Genomic DNA, 19,723 nt, shown 5'->3' on the forward strand with positions numbered 1-19,723 from the left:
GCAAACATGGGGCAGTGGTTTGCACCTAAGATGAAGCAAACATATTACAGTGCCAGGAACTTCACAAAATGTTTAGGCTTAGCTACCCTAGTCAAACTAGCCTTAAAGTTTTATCAAGAACAAAATTTAATAAGCCCTGACACTACTACTAGAACAAATATAAATGGTATTTATTCATGCCCTTCTTTCTCAAAGAAAGTACATAAATAAGAAAAAAGAACAAAGCAAAAACTTCATTTGGTGATCTCAGTGGTTTACAGTAGTGATACAAGTGATAGACTCACACTAGATAACACTTTGTATACCTTTTAGCAAGGGTCCATCAGACTCAAAGGTGTTATTAGCATTTGTCCAAAGTAGATCTAAAATACCTGCTTTAAACTGATTTAGATGCTGCAATTTCATCTAAAAGTATAAACTTAATGTGAAGAACTTGTAAAATTGCTCTGATAAATAGAATCACTTTGGTAAATAAAATTTAATATACCAGCTAAAAAACATCAAATTCAATAAAATATATGTTTGCTCATTAACTCACAATGGAGCATTTGAAGAAATGAACAATAATTCTGCCTTAATAAGAAAGCTGCTTTTGTGCCCTTTTTCGATTACATGAAAAAACTTCTCCCTGGGCAAACAAATACATAGAAATAAGAGGAGGAAAATCTTACCACAGGCAACTAAGATAGAAAAATTAGTTTTGACAAATAATGATCTGAAATGCTAAGGAAACATTTAGCAACTCTTCTAATTTTGAGCATAAATTTCAGAAATTTCCAGCTGAACTTTAGGAAGAAAAAAACAAATCCTACTGAACTACAACTTACTGGGTTGGGGAGCAGCACCCCTGGCAAGGTGGGTCAAATCACAGGGAAAACAAAATTCTTTGCAAAAATCCAGTAATCAGTGGAACAATAGCTGCTTCTGCTCTGAGTAAGTCCTCTTGAACCAGAGCTCCCAAATGCCAAGGAAATAAAGACTGACATATATTCAGGCTAGCTAAATATATATTCATATTACCAGTGATGTTACAAAATGTATATTTCCTGCCTTTTGTCTCTCTTTGCCTCCTTTTCTCTTACAAAAGCTTTCTGCACCCCTGAGTCCTTGAAGATGGAGATTTGGGACAGAAAGGTCTCCTCTGTCTTACTCAACGTCAGCTTTGGATAAACCTAATTTCCTCTCAACTGGTCCCTGGAATTTCTATGGGGCACCATGAGGGTAAAGCCTTGCTCTCACTATTACACCTTGAAGAAAATATCACACAAGAGTAGGAATCATGTAAATAAGGAGATAGGAGGTTTGGGGTTTGGGTTTTTTCCTCCCCCCTTGCATTTTTGGAAATGCCCCACACAGAAGTGGTGGGGTGGTGATGAAGATTGCAGCTACTCAGACTTAACAAAAGCAAATGAAATCAATGTTCTCTGCAACAACAAAAATAAATAAATAAACTTATATAGACCTTAGTCTCATTAATATGTGCCTGTATCCAAGTAACAGAAAAGGTCTCAGATGAGGAAGCCATCAGCAACTTTTTTAATCAAAAGACTGAAGGGGGCAGGGAGCAGTGAGAGTATTTTAAGAGACTGGAGCCCCTGTCAACTGAATTAAGTAGGGTTAACGCAGTATATACTCGGTACAGCACTGTGCTTTATAATCAGTTTGCGAAGTAATGGATCCTTAGAAGTGCTGGGCATTTTGGTTACACTTAACTCGCTTTTACCACCCTAACCGCACAAATTTAAAAAAAATTGTTTATAATATTTTTTAAATCAAAGGATTATTTCAAGCGCAACAGATCCACTTATACTTTGCAAGTGTGAAAGAATCAACTACCCCGTAGTTTCCCCTGGCTGGCGTCCAAACTGGGCTGGATCAGGGCGAGATGGATAACCAACAAAGTGGAGGGAAAGGAGATGCCCAGCCCTGCCAGACTGCGGCCAGTGTTTTCTTTCATCTGAGCAGGACTCAGTACCGCCCCGGCCTGGTCTAGCTGGGACCTTTGAGAGCGTCCCCTCTCCACCGCCCCGCTGTCCCCGCCCCCTCGGCCCGCTCCAGGGCCCGCTTCCCAAGGAACCACCTACCGCGCGCCGGCTCCTCTGCAAACGCTTTAAGACTACCAGCTAGGGCACCACCACCGAGCAGAGCGGAAAGAGCGGCTTCTTGCGACTTCCGGAGGAAGCGGAAGCGGCACCGGAAGTGGTGGGGCGGGTCAAAGGAGGTGCGGTACCGAAAGCTCATGGCGGCGCTGATATTAGGGTTCGGACGGTTTATCCGGTCCCCAGGTGGCCAACTTTGGCGTCTCCTTCCTAGCGGAATCGAGCGTTGGGTGCTGGCGGAGAGGACTGCGAGAGTCTTGTTGACGCAGTGCTGCGCGCGGCATGAGGCGCTGCGGCTGGCCTCCAAGCTCCCCGGCAGTTGCCTGAGAAGCCGGCCCTTAAGTACCGCGGTGCCGCCACCCCCGGGGTCGTCAGGTCCCGAGCCGAAGAGCAGCAGAGACCCCTCGCGCCCCTCCAAACCTGGGGTGAGTGTACACCTGGAGCCCTTTCAGCTCCTGTCGCCGCTGTCCGCAGCCGTTCCATTTGGCCAAACCCTCAGAAACTACTCGGTCTGGCCTGAAAGTGTCCTCAGCTTGGCGGTTTTACCTGCCTAATGGAATGTCATCTCGTTTCCCCTGGTTTATCAGTAGCCAGTGTTTACGAGAACTTGAAAGCCAACACCTTCTCTGCGGGTTTAGGTACTTGGGCTTGGACTTAACACATAGATTCCAGTTTTTTCTTAAGGTTCTCAAACCACTATAATTGAAGAGCCAGAGCACATCTATAATTTCTGTCTGTTGAATCCCCCTTCTGAAATTGAAACAAAGGTGATTTTAGATGTGTGTGCATACACCTATTTCTTGGGTCCCTCTCCCCCACCCCCCAGTTCTAGTTCTGACCCCAAAAGAATTGAGAGCTACTACCCTCTAGTGACAGGTGAGAGAACTGGGTTTTCGGAGCTGTGGAAAGGGTTAATGAGCTCCGCCTAGGTGGCAAACATCTTATTTTGAAACTTGAAAGAGCCTGGAAGTAATTCGATGCAGTTTGCAAAATTTCACTTATTTTATGTGCATTTTCAGTTTTCAGCACAGGCTGGTAATTGTTTTTTAAAATCAACAGTTGGAGCAAAGTTCACGCATACTAATAGTCATGGTACTTGACCCTCTTTGGGTTGATTTTCCACATGAACAGAAAATGACTTGGGGGGGCTTTCCCCTGGAATGAGTACCTTTGTAATTGACTGTATTCAGAACTCAGCTATAATTGCCTTCACAGAAACTTTCAGTATTTTATCATCCCATTGTAACCTGAAACATTCTGCATATTTAACAAGATCATGACCTGAGTATATGCATATTAAAAACTCCTGAAATTAATTTCAGCATGGTTAAATGTTTGTGACTTACTAGAATTTTTATTTTTTAAATATTTGCCCCAGTAGCCTGTTTCTTGGAAGTCTTTAGCATTCACATTTGCTATTGGAGGAGCTTTATTGGCTGGAATGAAGTACTTCAAGAAAGAAAAGACAGAGAGTAAGTAGATATCATCAGGTCATGTCTGAATAAAATCCTAACTCTGGACTAGCATTTTTTTCATTGTTGTTTTAAAAACTTTGTTTTGAAATAATTTTAGATTCACAGAAGAGTTGCAAAGATGAATAGAAAGTTCCCAGTGTACTTTCACTGAGTTTCTTATATAACCATGGCACATTTATCAAAACCAAACAATTGAAAGTTAGAACAATTAACCACTACAGAATATTTTAATATCACATGTTCAGTCAATGTCTTTTACTTTTCCAAATCAATTCACAATCCCACTTTCCAACAATATTAAAAGACTTATTTCGAATAGATTTGAATGTGTACTCTATGAAGTCCAGAGAATACAAAGATGACTAAAGTGCTATCCAGTCTTTTAGGTGCACATGACAGGGAAACAGACACAGAAAGAAAGGGTTTCACTAGGTTAGATTCTGGCAAACCAGAAGGAAACTCCAGGTGCTGTTAGGGCCCAAAGGAAAGCGCAACTTTGGGGTGAGAGAAGGTTGCCTGAGAGTAGATCCTACAAACCAGTGAGTAGCACCAGAGGCTGACCATGGTTGAGGGAGAGCCAGGCATTGTTGTGTATTAGCATCCTTAAATGTTTAGGGAGAAAAAAAAGAATTTTATATTTTAGTGAATATTTCAGGATTTTTAAGATTTGGATTGGAAATGTTAATTAAATCTTTAAAATATTGCTTAAATCTGATTCAGTTCTTAACTTTAGAGCCTGTTTTAGTGGCCATTATACAAAGAGTAATGTTTAAATCTGGGAATGAGAATTCATAGACTGTAGAATCTTGGTTCTGTATAATTTTAGTGTAGAATATAAGTTTGTATTGATATTGATAAAGATGACTGTTTTGCATTATGATCAGTATTTTATCGATATGGAAAGCAAGGAAAATAAGTGACAAATTTAAATATGCAAGCTTTTGATTTTGGTTTGTAATTTCATTTTACAATAGTGTTTGTTGTACTTAGAAAATTTACTACGAGGTAACCTTAAATGTTTCTAAATTATTTGATGGTATTTGTTGACATGATGCCTTATCATCTCCAAATACTTTCACTATTTTCTTCAAACAAGAAAATTCTCCAGTGTAATCACAGTATAACCTTAAGAACCAGAAAAATAACATCCATATGTTACTGGCTGAATTGTTCCAGAAGAGGATGAAATAGTTTTGCTACTTTCTAATAGTGCTTATTACATATCAAGGCATTTAATTTGGTTTTTTTGTTTTGTGTTTATTTTTCTGAAAAGATTTTTAACTTATTGAAAACAAACAATTTGTTCACATTTTGTGCCTCCCCCATGGTTTATTAATATAGTGCTAACCATGTATCAAGTATATTTGGTTAGAATGACTTTTTGGTGTTGTGTATGTATCTTTTTAAGAGCTGGAGAAGGAAAGGCAGCGAAGCATTGGAAAGCCTTTACTTGGGGGACCATTTTCCCTCACAACTCATGAAGGAGAACCCAAAACTGACAAGGATTACCTGGGCCAGTGGGTATTGATTTATTTTGGTTTCACTCATTGCCCTGATATCTGTCCAGAAGAACTAGAAAAAATGATTCATGTCGTGGATGAAATAGGTAAGAAAGCCATTGCTAACTCTACACGATTTATGATTACTGTTTTTTTCATTTCCTGCATTATGTTAGTTGGGGCAGTATGAATATTTAGTTTGTAAGAACATAAAAATCTCGGCATTCAGCTTGTTTCTTGCTCTGATTCTGTAACCTTCCTGTCTACCGAAAGAAACTTGTTTTGATAGTAAATGTTAGATCACTTAAAATTGTCACTGTGGCCTGACGACGTCCCTGAACTCTGTTTTTGTATAGTGCCTTCTCCCCTGTGATGATTAGATTTGGAAATCTGAAATGATCTGTAGTTAGTAGTATTTTTATTAATACCATTTAGAAGGAAGGGTGCTTCCTCCTTCAAATGAAGAGCTTTGAGATATTTAATCCTTATTAATATTTATTTTGCTCTTGAGATATGGTAGGGAAAAAAACTGTAAACACTGGATCAGATTAGAAAGTAAGATGGCCACATGTTGGGATCCAGAGTAACAGTGTTTCCATAACAGCACATGTATTTGATGGGATATTTTACCTGGTTCCACACAACAGACAATACTCCCTTCCCTGTCCTCTCCACTCCAGTGTTAGATGTCCCTTTGTTTCCTTAACAGTTTGCTGTAACACTTGTGAATACTAATTGGAACTTTCTTCCAGATAGTATTCCATCTCTGCCAAATTTAACTCCACTTTTCATCACCATTGACCCAGAGAGAGATACAAAAGAAGCCATTGCAAATTATGTGAAAGGTATGTTTGTTTATAATAATTTTTATCTACTTAGTTCTTACAGTTTTTGAAATACCAACTCATTTAAAGCTTACAGTGCCTCTTAAAATAGGACAAACAGCATTATCACCAATTTTACAGGCAAATAAAAAGGTGAAACTCAGTGGTGACCTGGCTAGTTAAGAAATGAGAAGCAGGTTTCTCAATTCCTGGTGCAGCACTCTTTGAATTTAATCAAGAGGAAGCATTTGGCTTGACCTTCGTATATGAACTAAAAAGAGCCTTGAATTGAGAGCAAGGACAAATTTCCTCTAGTTCTAGTTTACCTCATTTCCTTTCTTGTAAAATTAGGAGAAACGTGTATTCTGGGAATGTGTACATTGGAAAATTAAAGATGAGTTGTTAAATTTGTATTTTGAACTCATAACACATGTTCAGTTGTTAGTGTGAGCAAGTTGTTTAATTTCTCTGGGTTCAAGTTTCTTCAGTATAGGAACTCAAAAATTAGGAATGTACAGTTTAGTTATTGTGCATTTGATTTAATTCCTAGTCAAAACAACCAAGTATGCACATTCTCTAAAACTCCAAGTTATGTAAACATTTTTTGTGAAGTACCTGCTATTTATCTTATTACTTTTAACAGATTTATTGAGGTATAATTGACATACAGTTGTGTGCATATTTAAAATGTGTAGTTGGTTACCTTCTGGTGGGTAGAGTCTGCATAAACTGTAGGCCTCATCAATTTCTTCTTTACTGGTTTACTGGTTCTTGACTCATCAATTTACCTTTTTTTTTTTTTTTTTTTTTTGGTGATGGTTCTGGGAATTGAACCCAAGACCTTATGAATGCTAGGCAAGCACTCTACCAACCGAGCTACATGTCCAGCCCTTGTCTCATGAATTCAAAGAATGAAACCCACTGAAGAGGAAGAGTGAGTGTAAAAGAGTAGGATTTGTTTGAGTGGGAAGCAAAGATACAGCTCTTGCAAGGCAAGAAGGAACTGGATAGGGGTTGCCACTTGAGTGTGCTAGTCTAGGGGTTTTTGTAGCACTTGGATCATCATTGTTGGTCCAAATTAATGCTAATCAGGGTTTGGAAAGTATTAATGCTATTGATTGGTCCTGTGATCCCTATTTGGGTTTGCCCCACTTTCATTTTCCTTCTGATTTGTGAGGTTGGTAGATCATGATCCTGGGCTCCAGGCTGAGGCTGTATGTGGAGTGGGTGTCTGCACCAGGCCATAATCAGACTGCTTCAGTATGACAGGCCATAGTGCCCTGGCTTGCCACAGCCCATGCTTACCACCTGCTGTATAGCCTACCTCAGCTACCTCTGCTTTTCATGGAGTTTAGTGAGTTGGCTATGCTACTAGGTGGCTGGGGAGCATGTCACTTTCACCATAATCAAACAATGAACATCTCCATGACCCACACAAGTTTCCTTTTTCTTTGTTAATCCTCCCATCTCCATGCAATCACAAAACTGCTTTCTATTATTACAGTTACATAATAGTTGCCTTTGTTAGTGGCTTTTATAAATGTAATTATAGGGGCTGGGTTGTGGCTCAGTGGTACAGCACTTGCCTAGCATGTGTGAGGCACCAGGTTTGATTCTCAGTGCCACATATAAATAAATAAAATAAAGGTCCATTTTTAAAAAATGTAATTATACAATATATACCCCCTTTGAATGCCTTCCTTCAGCATTGTTATTTTGAGATTCCCCTATATTATGACATGCATCATAATCCACTCCTTTTTATTATTTAAGTAGACACTGATGTACAGGTTTTTTTTTTTCCAGTTTTACTTATGATAAGTAATAACTTTTATATATAAGTCTTTGCATGGACACATGCTTTCATCTGTCTTGAGTAAACAACTAGGTATAGAATGACCAGATCAGATGGAGTATATTTTAGTTTTTAAGAAACTAGGGGCTAGGTTGTGGCTCAGTAGCTCAGTAGCAGAGCACTTGCCTCACACATGAAGCACTGGGTTCAATCCTTAGCACCACATGAAAAACAAACAAAAATAAAGATATCATGTCCACCTATAGCTAAAAAATTTTTAAAAATTCATGAAAAAAGAAACTAACAAACTTTTCCAATTTGATTGTATACTTTTACATTTCTGCCAGCAGCAAATGAGAGTTCCAACTTCTTCATATTTACACCACCCTTTGTATGGCAATGTTTTTAATTGTAGCTACTCTAATGGTAGTATCTTATTGTGCTTTTAATATCATTTCTGTAATGACTATTAGCATTTTAAATTTCTTATTTGCTACCTGTGAAGTGTCTGTTCACATCTTTTGTCTATTTTATTGTTTTTGCATGTGTGTATGCATGATTGTATATATGAGTATATTAGTTTTACTCTGGATACAAGTCCTTTATCAAGTATTTGATTTGCTAATATTTTTTCCCAGTTCTATGGCTTGTCATTTCAATCTCTTAACAGTGTCTTTTGAAAAACAGCTTAATTTCTGATTAAGTCCAAGGGTATCAGTTTATTCTTTTATATGTAGATTCTTTTGTTTGGTGTATAAGAAGTCTTTGCCTAACTCAAATTGACAGATGTTTATGTTTTCTTCTTAATGTTCATAGTTTTTGTTGGGCACAGTGGTGCATGCCTATAATCCCAACTACTTGGGAGGCTGAGGCAGGAGGATTGTAAGCTAAAAGACATCCTGGGCAACTACCCTGCCTAAAAATAAAAAGGTCAGGGAATGTGACTCAGTGATATATTCCACCCAGGCTCAATCCCAGTACCCCCTGCCAAAAGGGAGAAAAGAATAGAAAAAAATTACAGTTTTTTGGTGGTGTTTTATACATTTAAGCCAAATTTATGTAACTTGTAAGATTTTCAGAAATTTAGCCAATAGCATAGTTTTGTCCAAAAGCAATTAAAACCAGCTATTTATAAATTAACTCATGGGGTAATACACAATCTCTAATTTAAATGTGTTTATTAGCAGTTATTCTTATCACATATTACTAAAGCATAATATTCTCAGATGAATAGATTCCTGAGTTGCTGTAACTAACTGAAATACCAACTTTGTGGTAATTTTCTTCCACAACACATACACACATTTATTGCTAGTTACATTTGGAAATGAAAGAGATTAAAATTTTTTAAGTTAGTGTTTTTGAAAATTTGCAGTTTCAGAGGTTCAACTTTTAAAAAAAGTTTGGATATGCAGCTAACTAGGCTTTGTTCACCTTTCTCATTATTTACTCAAAGAGTAAAAAAGAAAAATAAGCCAACTTGCTTTTTCAGTACCCGAGTCATTCCTCAATTTAGAATGGATTAGTCCAAGGAACAAACATGGGCTTGTGTACCATTGGACCAAATGTTCGATTGGTATTTTGGTAGTCCGATGAATCCAGTGTTTTAAATGACTTCCATTAGCTCATTTACATACATTTCAAAAATTTTAACAGCATGTACATGCTATGGTTTACCCTGATCCCTGAGTTTACTATAATTGGTCCTTGAAATGATGGATATCAATTGTTCAGCTCTTTATCAGCTAAGAGTAGCACCTAATATCCATTTTAAGATATTGGAAAATAAGATGCAGATTTTTTTTTTTTAGAGAGAGAGAGAATTTTTTTTAATATTTATTTTTCAGTTTTTGGTGGACACAACATCTTTATTTTATTTTTTTATGCAGTGCTGAGGATCAAACCCAGAGCCCCGCACATTCCAGGCGAGCGCATTACTGCTTGAGCCACATACGCAGTCCCAGATGCAGATATTTTAATATGATCTTAAATTTTTTTTTTTTCATATAAGCAATTAAAAACTAGTACTTAATTCATGGGAATATTTTTAAACTTCATTGTATTTCAACTATATATTTTATAAAAGCACAATAATTTAAAGTGTCATTTAAATTATTGGAATGTATTCCCTCTGGATCTTTCCTAATCAGTCATAAAAAGATTTGAATTTCTGTATGTAGTTCAGAGGAGAATTTCATTTGTTCTATGTGAATTTTGAAAATGGACTGGGGGCGTGGCTTAGTGGTAGAGCACTTGCCTAGCATGGTTAAGGCACTGGGTTCGATCCCCAGCACCACAGCAAAACAACCAAACACAACAACCAAATAAAACTTTCAGCATATGAATCATGAAAAAGTGTTTAGGGATTCACAGGGGGAAAAGTAGCAATGGCACTGTTTTATAACTGATGTTATGTTATTTTATTTTTTTTTTTTTGAGGTAGCAATGTTTATTTTGTTTGCTTCTCATTTTTTACTTTCTTTCTTGTTTTATTTAGAATTTTCTCCCAAACTTGTTGGTTTGACTGGCACAAAAGAAGAGATTGATCAAGTGGCCAGAGCATATAGAGTATATTATAGTCCTGGCCCCAAAGATGAAGATGAAGACTACATAGTAAGTCAGTGTTCTGCTTTTAACCCACAGGCTAGCTCCTAGATCTTGAATATTTATAAAGCATTAAATGACTGACTGGCTTCCAAGATGAAAGAAAACTTGAGATTATGGCAAATTCCTTGGGATATTTAAAAGAATAGAATTATTTATATATGTGTGTGTGTTACTGGAAATTGAACTCACAGATGCTCTGCCACTGAACTTCTTCCGCAGTTCATTTTATTCATTGTTTTGGAAGTTACCCAGGCTGGCCTTGAACTTGCAATCCTCCTTCTTCAGCCTCCTGAGTAGCTGGGATCACAAGTGTACACCAGTGCACCCAGCAAGAAGCATATGTTTTAAAAATGACTTTAGTTTATATTTGGTGTTTTTATAATTTAATTGTATATCTATCCTTTCTAGTGGCACATAAATCTATGAGGCAATGTAAAATCAGATACCTGGGTACTGTGTTACAAATGAAGAGGAGCCATTTTGTGGAGGCAAGGCTTACTTTAGTTTTAGTTTAAAAAACATTATATTGGTTTTCTTTGTGTCCTTAATGAAGAGGAGTAAGAAATAAGCTTCTTTATAGAAGCAGTTGTAGGTCATGAGGAATTGCATTTTGGGTTAGGTGAGTGTTCTGAAAAGCAGGAGAAAAAAATGAAAGCTGGCGAAAGGTAGATTTTCTGTGAAGTTTATTTGCATATCAATTATGTGCCTTGCACAGTTTGATTTAATGTATGTTTTTAATGAGGAACAGAAATTCTAGTAAGTTCTTCATATATAGCTCTTGCATTAAAGAGCTGCCTTCATGTGCACCAGCACTCATGGTGCTGCAGCATCAATGGACATAGCACTGCCCCCACTCCTACCCACTGTTTTCTTCTCAGTACAGTTTTTCCTATCACATTTGCATTGACACTGTATTGATATATTATCATAGATTTTTTTTCAATTGTTATACTCTGGTTTTTCTGTATTAGTTGAGCAAAATGATTAATCATAAGAGCCTTTCCAACTACAAAGCTGATTTGGGGTGTGTGGAGGGGCAACACCCTGAATCATTGATCCTCCCGCTCTCCATGGTGTATCCTTAGAGCCACGGGCAGAAGGGATATCTCATTGCAGTACTTTGTCTCTACTGCCCACTGTGGTTTCTGCATCGTCTGAACCTGGAACACACTGTGTGCCTCTATAGTTTGTAGCCTAAATTAAAAGCAGGCTTTTGACCCTTCTGTCTTAATCAAGCCCACAGAGTTGTTGTGTGCACCTTCTAGGTCCGGTTCTTCATAGTGTTAGGGAAACTTGGATTCATGGGAGAAGAGGACAAGAGAAAATCAAACATTTTTTCTTAAGCCCTGAGTTTAAGGGAAGTGGACAGACCTTCCTGTGGTTTCCTCTTAAGCACTGGTGACATAAAAAGAAAGAAGAGCAAAGGGGTCCCGGGGCCAAGATAGGAAGTCATGAGCAAAGGGACTTTTTACACTTCTGTGCTTTTTCTATACAGAGTTATTTTAACTGGTTTTGAGTTTAAATAATATGACAGTGGGAGCAGAGGAGCCTTACACGAACTTTTTTATAAGCATGTACAACCTAAGCTAGGTAATTCTCCTTAGGCTTGTCTTACAGTTCTAATTATGTCAACAAAAATTTTACAAATGAAACTTGATAGCTTGTGAAATTTAAATTTATAATATCCAGTTAAAATATCAAGAGATCTCTTGCTAAAACCAAAATGCTGCTTACCACAGAAGTGGGGTTTGGGTCAAACTGCTATCAGATATCCAATTGTACTCTAGCTGCCCCTCTACGATTTTCTTTGATTGTGTAGTTGCCTTCATTGATTGGTCTTGATGCAGCGAGGATACATCATTTTCATGTTTATAGCTAGTAGTATATAGCTAGGTGCCATCAAGATCAGAAAACAAAGCAAACACAGGTTTGGATCCTGAAATTTGTATTCATAATGCAGCTAATCCAGAATGAGGATATTAATTTTTTAATATTAAAAATTAAAATGTAAATATATGTCTTATGGAGACTTCTTTGAGCCTTTAGAATGTATCTTTGATTCTATTTTGAGATATGCTTGGTCTACTGAGGTAGAATTTGATCTTTTTGATAAGCATCAGAGTTCATTGCTATACTTTTGCTAAATCAACCAATAGGGGGAGACACTCTCCAGCTTCTTAGGTTTTTCATTAGTATAACTTATATCCCCTGAAGTTACAGATTTTCACACACAAGATGGTATGGGAGACAAGAAGGATCTAGAGGCCTGCACCAGGCAAGGTGGTGTACACCTATAGTCCTAGCTACTCAGGAGGCTGAGAACAGATCGCCAGCCTGGGCAACTTATTGAAACCCTTTTGCAAAATAAAAATTTTTAAAGGGCTGGGAGTACAACTCAGTGGTAGAGTGCCCCTGGGTTCCATCTCTAGAAGCACCAAAAAAAAAGAAAGGACCTATGAGGAGTAAGGGAGTAAAGATCAACCTGAGGTGGAATTGAGATTTTCCTAATGTCAGACAACAGTAATAAAAGGTAAGCTTCTGGATTTTGAATGGACTCTTTAGACTGAGAGTATATGTAAATTGGGCATGGCAAACACTTGGGATTCCTTTAAGCTAAGTCTCTATTATATATTAAAGTTTTGCTTTATTTTATGAGCATTAGTTGGAAAATACTTTTGGGTGAAAAAAAGAACACAAATTGCTTTCAAACCTAGGAAAAATTCAATTTCATAATAAAAGAAATGAGTTTTTTTTTAATGTAATGCCATTTTTTAACCTATTACTTCAGCACTGGTCAGAAAGTTTGAAAGTGTATTGTCAATATATTGTTAAAATTGGAAATACACTGTTGGAATGTATTTGGAACAACAGGCACTTCCATGCATTATTGATAGGAATTAAAACTGATACACTCATCAAGGGGGCATTTTGGCAGTATATATCAATATCTAAAGTCAAATGCTTTCTTTAGCTCAGAGATTCTACTTTTGGGAATTTATCCTATGCACTGTAGCATTGTTTGTAAAGAGAAAGGACTGAAAACCAAGCAACCATTATTTTAAAAGCTATTATATATGTATTGATACAGGACAATGATCTGAATATTGTTAAGTGAGAAGAAAGAATGGTATGTTACTGATGTATAAAAATGAATATGGGGCAGAAAATTTCTCTGAAAGAATGCAGTGGTTCCTTCTGAGAACTGAGGGATCCAGAACAGGAAGAAGACTTAAATTTATTGAATTTTTATGTGCATGCATTTACCTTTTGAAAAAAAGTGCGTGTGTGTGTGTGTGTGTGTGTGTGTGTACACAAGTTGGCATTAAAAGAGATTGGTTGCTGTTGCCCAGTAGAATTAGAGATTAGCAGCATGATGACTAAAAAAAAATATTGTGGACTTTAGAATCAGGAGGATGCTTGAGTTTCAGGTGAGGGTTGGCATTCTCTAACTTACCCTCCCCAGCATGTGCACCATTTGTACAGGAAAACGCCTATCTCAGGAGTGGAAACAACATGTGAAAGAATGTGTCAGTTACAGCTAGTTTCATTCTTCTACTAGGAACTACTAGAACTTTTAACAGATGTCAATTTTGCCCTGCCCACAACTCAGATGAAATATTGAGAAGTGACCACTGACAAGTGTGACAGATATGGATCGAAGAATGTATTGGAAAGTAGTTTATATTGAAAACACTCAGAGAATAAGTCCAGCATAACTGCAATTATGGTTTTTAAGAGTGAGAGAATATAGGAAAAATAATAGAAAAAGGAAGACATGGGATAAAGAGATGCATAAGCAACAGAGTAAGGTTTGACTAGAGAACTGGAGACTTAATTCTAATTTCTCTGTCAAATATGTAGAGAAATGTTAAGCCCCTATCTTGGTCCTGCAGTAAATTCTTCCATAGCACATGAAGTCACCAGCTGTTTGAGCTCTCCTGCATGCATTCTTTCCTTATGGGGTAGGCAAATGGCTCTTTCCATTTGCTATGTCTTTATGAATGTGTATATAAAAAAATAATAATCTCACAGACATATAATGTGTTTGGGGGTATATTTGGGGAGTGCTCCAGTTGGTATGTGTGAGCACATTCCTGTCTTCCTGTCTCGTCAAATAGTAATCAAGCCTGCAATAAATCCCAACGACTTATAGTGCCGAATCTGCTCTTTAAAATTGGATTTTGTGGAAACAGCTAGCTAAAAAGATTGATGACTAATCTGAACTTAAGTTAGAGGGACACTTTATGAACTTAATCAGAAAAATAGATGCTAGATTTTAGCAGACTCCTTGGGGATATAGTATTTATAGCTCCTGAGGCACTTCCAGGTGATTTGCTTCAGATGGTGTTCATGATATATAAAAATGTGGTAGGGAGAGAAACATGCCTTCCTGTTTCTATTTGAATTACTAATATCAGGACTAAATATTGTATTAGGACATATAGATTAAATAATTAGACAAGGGAATAGTTTTCTGAGTTCTCATAAAATATGGTAAGCAGAATTTGGACAATAATGAGTTCTATCTGGAACATAAAGGAATACACCCAAGAACTTGCAAGGAAAGTAATTTTTTACCAACACTTAATTTCATGGGGCATCTCTATTACCCTGGTTAAGGGGTTAGCTGAGATACTTTACTCAAAAATGTAAGGTATTTCAAAAGTAGAATTGCTCTTCCACAAGCACTTATGATCTTATGAAGCCTGCAACAGCCATTTTTACCAGGTGGGTTCTTTCTTAGAGATTAGATATATGGGGGTGTTAAGAATTTAATCAAAAGAACTCTGGGTGCTAGCTGACGTTACAGGCAATAGCTGGTAAAGATTTTTGGAACACAGAGTTTAGACAATCCATTGCTATGAATTTACTATATATAAGAGTCCATTCCATAAAAATAGATGCATTGCAATGGTTATTAGTTCTCTTATTCTGTAGTATTTATTCAGTAAAATAAGTGGTCTATTTTGTTGATCTTTTTGTCATCTCTCTCCCTCTACCTTTCCTCTGCAGGTGGATCATACGATAATAATGTACTTGATTGGACCAGATGGTGGGTTTCTAGATTATTTTGGACAGAATAAGAAGAATGCAGAGATAGCTGGCTCAATTGCTGCACACATGAGGGCACACATGAAAAAGAGGTAGCCAGAGCAGCATCGTGGATGTTGTTCTCTTGCCAAAGAGGACGGAAGCTTTGTCTCCCATAGGAGCCAGTGTACATAATATGCAGCCTACACGAGAACATCTATGTGCTATATGAGATGTTCCCCTTGGATTCAGCCAAGATTCTTGGAACTGTGAGGATCACAACCCAAAGTTTCCCATGTAGCCACCATGCGTCCAGAGGACCAAGTTAAAATGAAGGCAGTGGAGAGCAGAGCTCCCAGAAAGACACCTCAGGGAGAGGCACCGGCATGCCCTTGAACAGGGCCCTTGGAGCAATATTGCCACTTCCCCTGTGTGTTGGACCCTTCCTTGCTCACACAGATTGTGGGACTGAGTTTTACAGAAAGAAGTGTAATTCCATAGTGCTCTCGCTGTTTTTGCCTTGAACTACTGATGGCTGGTAACAGTTGTGTTCAGCACTTGCCATTCAGGGCTAAATTTTATACTTGAAAGCAAAAGCTTAGTCTTCCTTGTTAACGAACATTAACTTCACTTCTCTTGCCTTCACTTCTCTGGCAGCAGATGCTGATTTGACTAATGAAGACGAATAATCTGTCATTTGGACTAAACTGTTAGTTCATTTCCTCTAGGGGTCTTTTTTATGATTTTTTTTTAAGCTAAATGATTTGCCAGGTTTTCAGTGATATACCAAATGAAAATCAGAGGACATAGATACTAGGTGTGACGCAGACTATGTATGTGTTCCACATTGCACTGAGTGTAAAATAAAGATATATTTAGCTTTCCAACTTGAACAAGCATGACTTTTCTTCTGGGTAGAGCGTGGGTGTGTAATGGCAGCACACATCTCTCAGGGCAGAGACCCATAAACTCAGGTGGGTGGGTGGGTGCATGTTAAAACACAGGGTTCCAGGGCTGGAGCTTCATTCTGAACAGACATCCCTGCTGAACAAGATGCTGGTGATCTGGCGACCACACCTGCAGTAAGAGTTTATAGAGAAATAATGATAAGCCATCCTTTGGTTGGATGTCTGTTGGCCATTCAAGAAAATGATTCTTGAGTGAAGAAATGAATTTTGGCTTTTGTTCCTAATTTTGACTTCCCTGCTCCCGGGTTGGACCATTACCATTTTCTATTTGAAACTTCTGCTCTAGGCCAAGTTCTCTGAATGTTTTCATTCAATCCTAAGCTACAACAAGTATAATGCCTAGTTGAAAAACATTCTTTTTACACATCAATTGTGTTTTACGTACACATGAGGTAGGCCTATCTTTTGGCTTTTAAATTCTTAATACTTGGGCTGGGGATGTGGCTCAAGCGGTAGCGCGCTCGCCTGGCATGCGTGCGGCCCGGGTTCGATCCTCAGCACCACATACCAACAAAGATGTTGTGTCCGCCGAGAACTAAAAAATAAATATTTAAAAATTCTCTCTCTCTCCTCTCCCACTCTCTCTTTAAAAAAATGTATTAAATTCTTAATACTTAATGTTAAACAATAGAAGTATTTTTATCAAAGTGAAAGAAAATTTTAAAAAACTATAGTTAAAACTGAAGCATGATTCCTGTGTCATAGTCAAACCACCGAACTTCCAAATGTGATTGTATTTGGAGATAGTAATTAAAGAGGTGATTAAAATGAGACCATTAGGGTAGGTCCTCCCTTAGCCAATATTACTGATTTCCTTAATAAGAGCTAGGGACACATGCACAGCAAGACCCTTTGACGGTCAGAGAGAGAGGTCTCCAGAAGAAACCAACCTGCCAACACCTTGTTCTTAGAATACCAAGCTCCAGAATGGTGAGAAGATACGAGTTTAAACTACTGGCACTTCGTTAGGGCAGGCCTAGGAAACCAGTGCAGTAGCCCATTCCTTAAACAGCTACAAGATGTTCACTTACCTCATCGGTAGTTGGTTTGGAATGACTTTCTCAGTAATCTTATCAAGAAAGCAAGGAGGAACTTATTAAAAGACTAGTCTTGGGTAACAAGACAGATATTAAATATCTGAAATGCCAAACATTTAAAAAGATGGTCTGTTTTAAGCCCCAAGCCATTTGTGTGGCTCACTTTGCAGCAAGCTTGCTCTTGGATAAAATGTGGCCTTCATTCTCAGCTGTTGCCAGATAGAGCTTGTGAAATGATCCAGAAAGGGAACAGCAACTTTTGAAGAAATGTTTTATTTGCTCTTCATTCCAGTGTCGAGTTTAAAGGCTTAGAGTCAGGATGATAGAAGCAGGAAAGGGGGCCCCTGAAATTTTTATTCATGAAGTATCCACTTCTAGATAATAAAGGTGTAAAACTCAGGTCCCAATTTATATTCTGGTCCCTGCATGTTCCATGGCTATGGTGTGCATATGGTGATCACATAAATTAAGCCCAAACTGGGGGTTCCAGGCTGCCTTTCAATGGATTCTCACTTGAAGATCTTTATCTGAGTAGGTTAGAGTGTTTTCACTGGGCTCTTAAATAGAATTAATATTTTTTAAAATACTTTTTGTTTATTTGAAAAATATAAGAATCCTGTCAATGGAACAGGCATGAAAGTACTTACTGTACATGGGTTTGCGAGGCAACTGATGCCTGGGGTAGAAGAGCTGAGATTTATTGAGTCGGGAGGCTCATAGGAACCCAGGAATATGATATGAAATTGAAATGTGTCTACATAGGATTTAAGTATCTCATTTTTGAACATAAGGTTAAAACAAATTAAAATTTTCAACCATAACCTCCCAAACAACTTTATTTTTTTTACATATAAAAAATTAAATTGTGTGTATATGAATTGCTTTTGAAAGATCAGTTGTTCATGTAAGCATTTTTCATCCGTTTGGTTTATACTTTGTAATGTTAGTTATGAGTGACATGACTGATGATATGGGTATTCATTCCTGTTACTAATGAGGTGCAAGTAATAACCTCTGTAGCCATGTCTTCATTAATAACATTTTTAAAAGTTAGGAGGTAATTATTTGTTTATTTTCTAAGTGTATTTAAAGATCTTTCATTCTGCTTTCATAATTATACCATGTCCTCAATAGAGAAAGTTTGGATTGTGCAGAAAACTTGAAGGAAGAACACTTAAAATCATTGTTGTTCCACTGTGGAAAAATACTATTTGGATGCATTTCCTTTCAGTCTTCAGCATTTTTGTATAAATCTTTTTTTGTACCCAGAAATTCACAAAAGCATTCCTTTAAAACAATTAGACATGATAGATGGAGCTCAAGTCTCTGTCTCCCCCATCCTTGACCCCTCCTCACAAGTAACTACTGTTTTGTGTTCTGTGTGAATCTTCTCAGAATGTTTAGAATCCACTTAGGCTGGATGCCCAGGATCAATTTTTAATACTAAGACTTAGTAAAAAGTGTTATTGTCCTGACACACTGATACTACTCAATTTTTATAATTACTGGTTTTGGTGAGTATTGAAGGTCCCCCTCTCCCTTGCCAAGGCTAGATAGTGGGTTGTCAAGAGGAAAAAGTAGTTGGCAAGGTAAATTTTTATTTTCCCCTCACCCCAACATGCACACATACCCACTGGAGTGTGCTTGGGATGATGCTCAAGGAACAGCAGGAAGCCCAGCATGACTCAAGTCATGGGAGATCATCATTCAGTTTTAGCTGTAGTTCTTGTTTTCTTTAATAAAAATACTTCTTTTTTTTTTAAGAGAGAGAGAGAGAGAGAATTTTAATATTTTATTTTTTAGTTCTCGGCAGACACAACATCTTTGTTGGTATGTGGTGCTGAGAATCGAACCCGGGCCGCACGCATGCCAGGCGAGCGCGCTACCGCTTGAGCCACATCCCCAGCCCAAAAAATACTTCTTTAGGTTTAACATAAGTATTGAGAATTCAAAAGACAAAAGGGAGTCAGAACCATGAGAATGAGGAGATCAGAGAAGAGTCCAGGAGCCACAATCCAGAGGATTCTGGGAATCACCGGACTTTGGTTCTATTTTTAAGTGTTGGGAGAAGCCCTAGAACCACTGAGAACAGGAGCCTAACCCAGTCCATCAATCCAAGGACTGTTATGGTTTGGATGTGAGGTGTCCACCAAAGCTCATGTGAGACAATGTAACTCCAGGGTTTTTTTATTTGGAAATTTTCCAACCTATTCAAAGAATAGAATGATCAACTTGATACACCATCACCAATACTTAACACAATGACTTATCTTGTTTCGTCTACCCTCCCCCATAGTTCAATTGCAGCCTATATCTCTAAAAGAGACCATTTCTGTCTTTTAATAGCACAACCACAATCCCAATGCCAAAAATCTGCTTTGTATTAGA

General features: G+C 37.7%; 2 protein-coding genes across 5 annotated transcripts in view; one reads left to right on the forward strand and one right to left on the reverse strand.

The window, feature by feature from the left end:
• ADPRM (ADP-ribose/CDP-alcohol diphosphatase, manganese dependent) overlaps nt 1-2,241 on the reverse strand; it is a gene marked incomplete at its 5' end in the record, with an annotated part of 10,789 nt that extends 8,548 nt beyond the window's left edge. For 3 of the 4 annotated variants that reach the window (XM_081270820.1, XM_081270822.1, XM_081270821.1), the window contains one exon: nt 2,085-2,241. In XM_081270820.1, the coding sequence (XP_081126946.1) occupies nt 2,085-2,241 (157 nt within the window). The remainder of the gene's footprint in view (nt 1-2,084) is intronic. The other variant, XM_081270823.1, reaches the window with a different exon arrangement.
• Nucleotides 2,240-16,211, forward strand: SCO1 (synthesis of cytochrome C oxidase 1; the record flags this gene model as incomplete). The annotated part of the gene is made up of 6 exons (XM_081270824.1): nt 2,240-2,524; nt 3,481-3,571; nt 4,983-5,180; nt 5,826-5,918; nt 10,190-10,305; nt 15,313-16,211. The coding sequence occupies 6 exons, from the start codon at nt 2,240-2,242 to the stop codon at nt 15,445-15,447; spliced, it is 918 nt and encodes a 305-aa protein (XP_081126950.1). The 3' UTR covers nt 15,448-16,211.
• Between the last annotated feature and the right edge of the window lie 3,512 nt (nt 16,212-19,723).

Source organism: Spermophilus citellus (assembly GCF_964194105.1).
Source record: "Spermophilus citellus genome assembly, chromosome: 17".
NCBI lineage: Eukaryota > Metazoa > Chordata > Mammalia > Rodentia > Sciuridae > Spermophilus > Spermophilus citellus.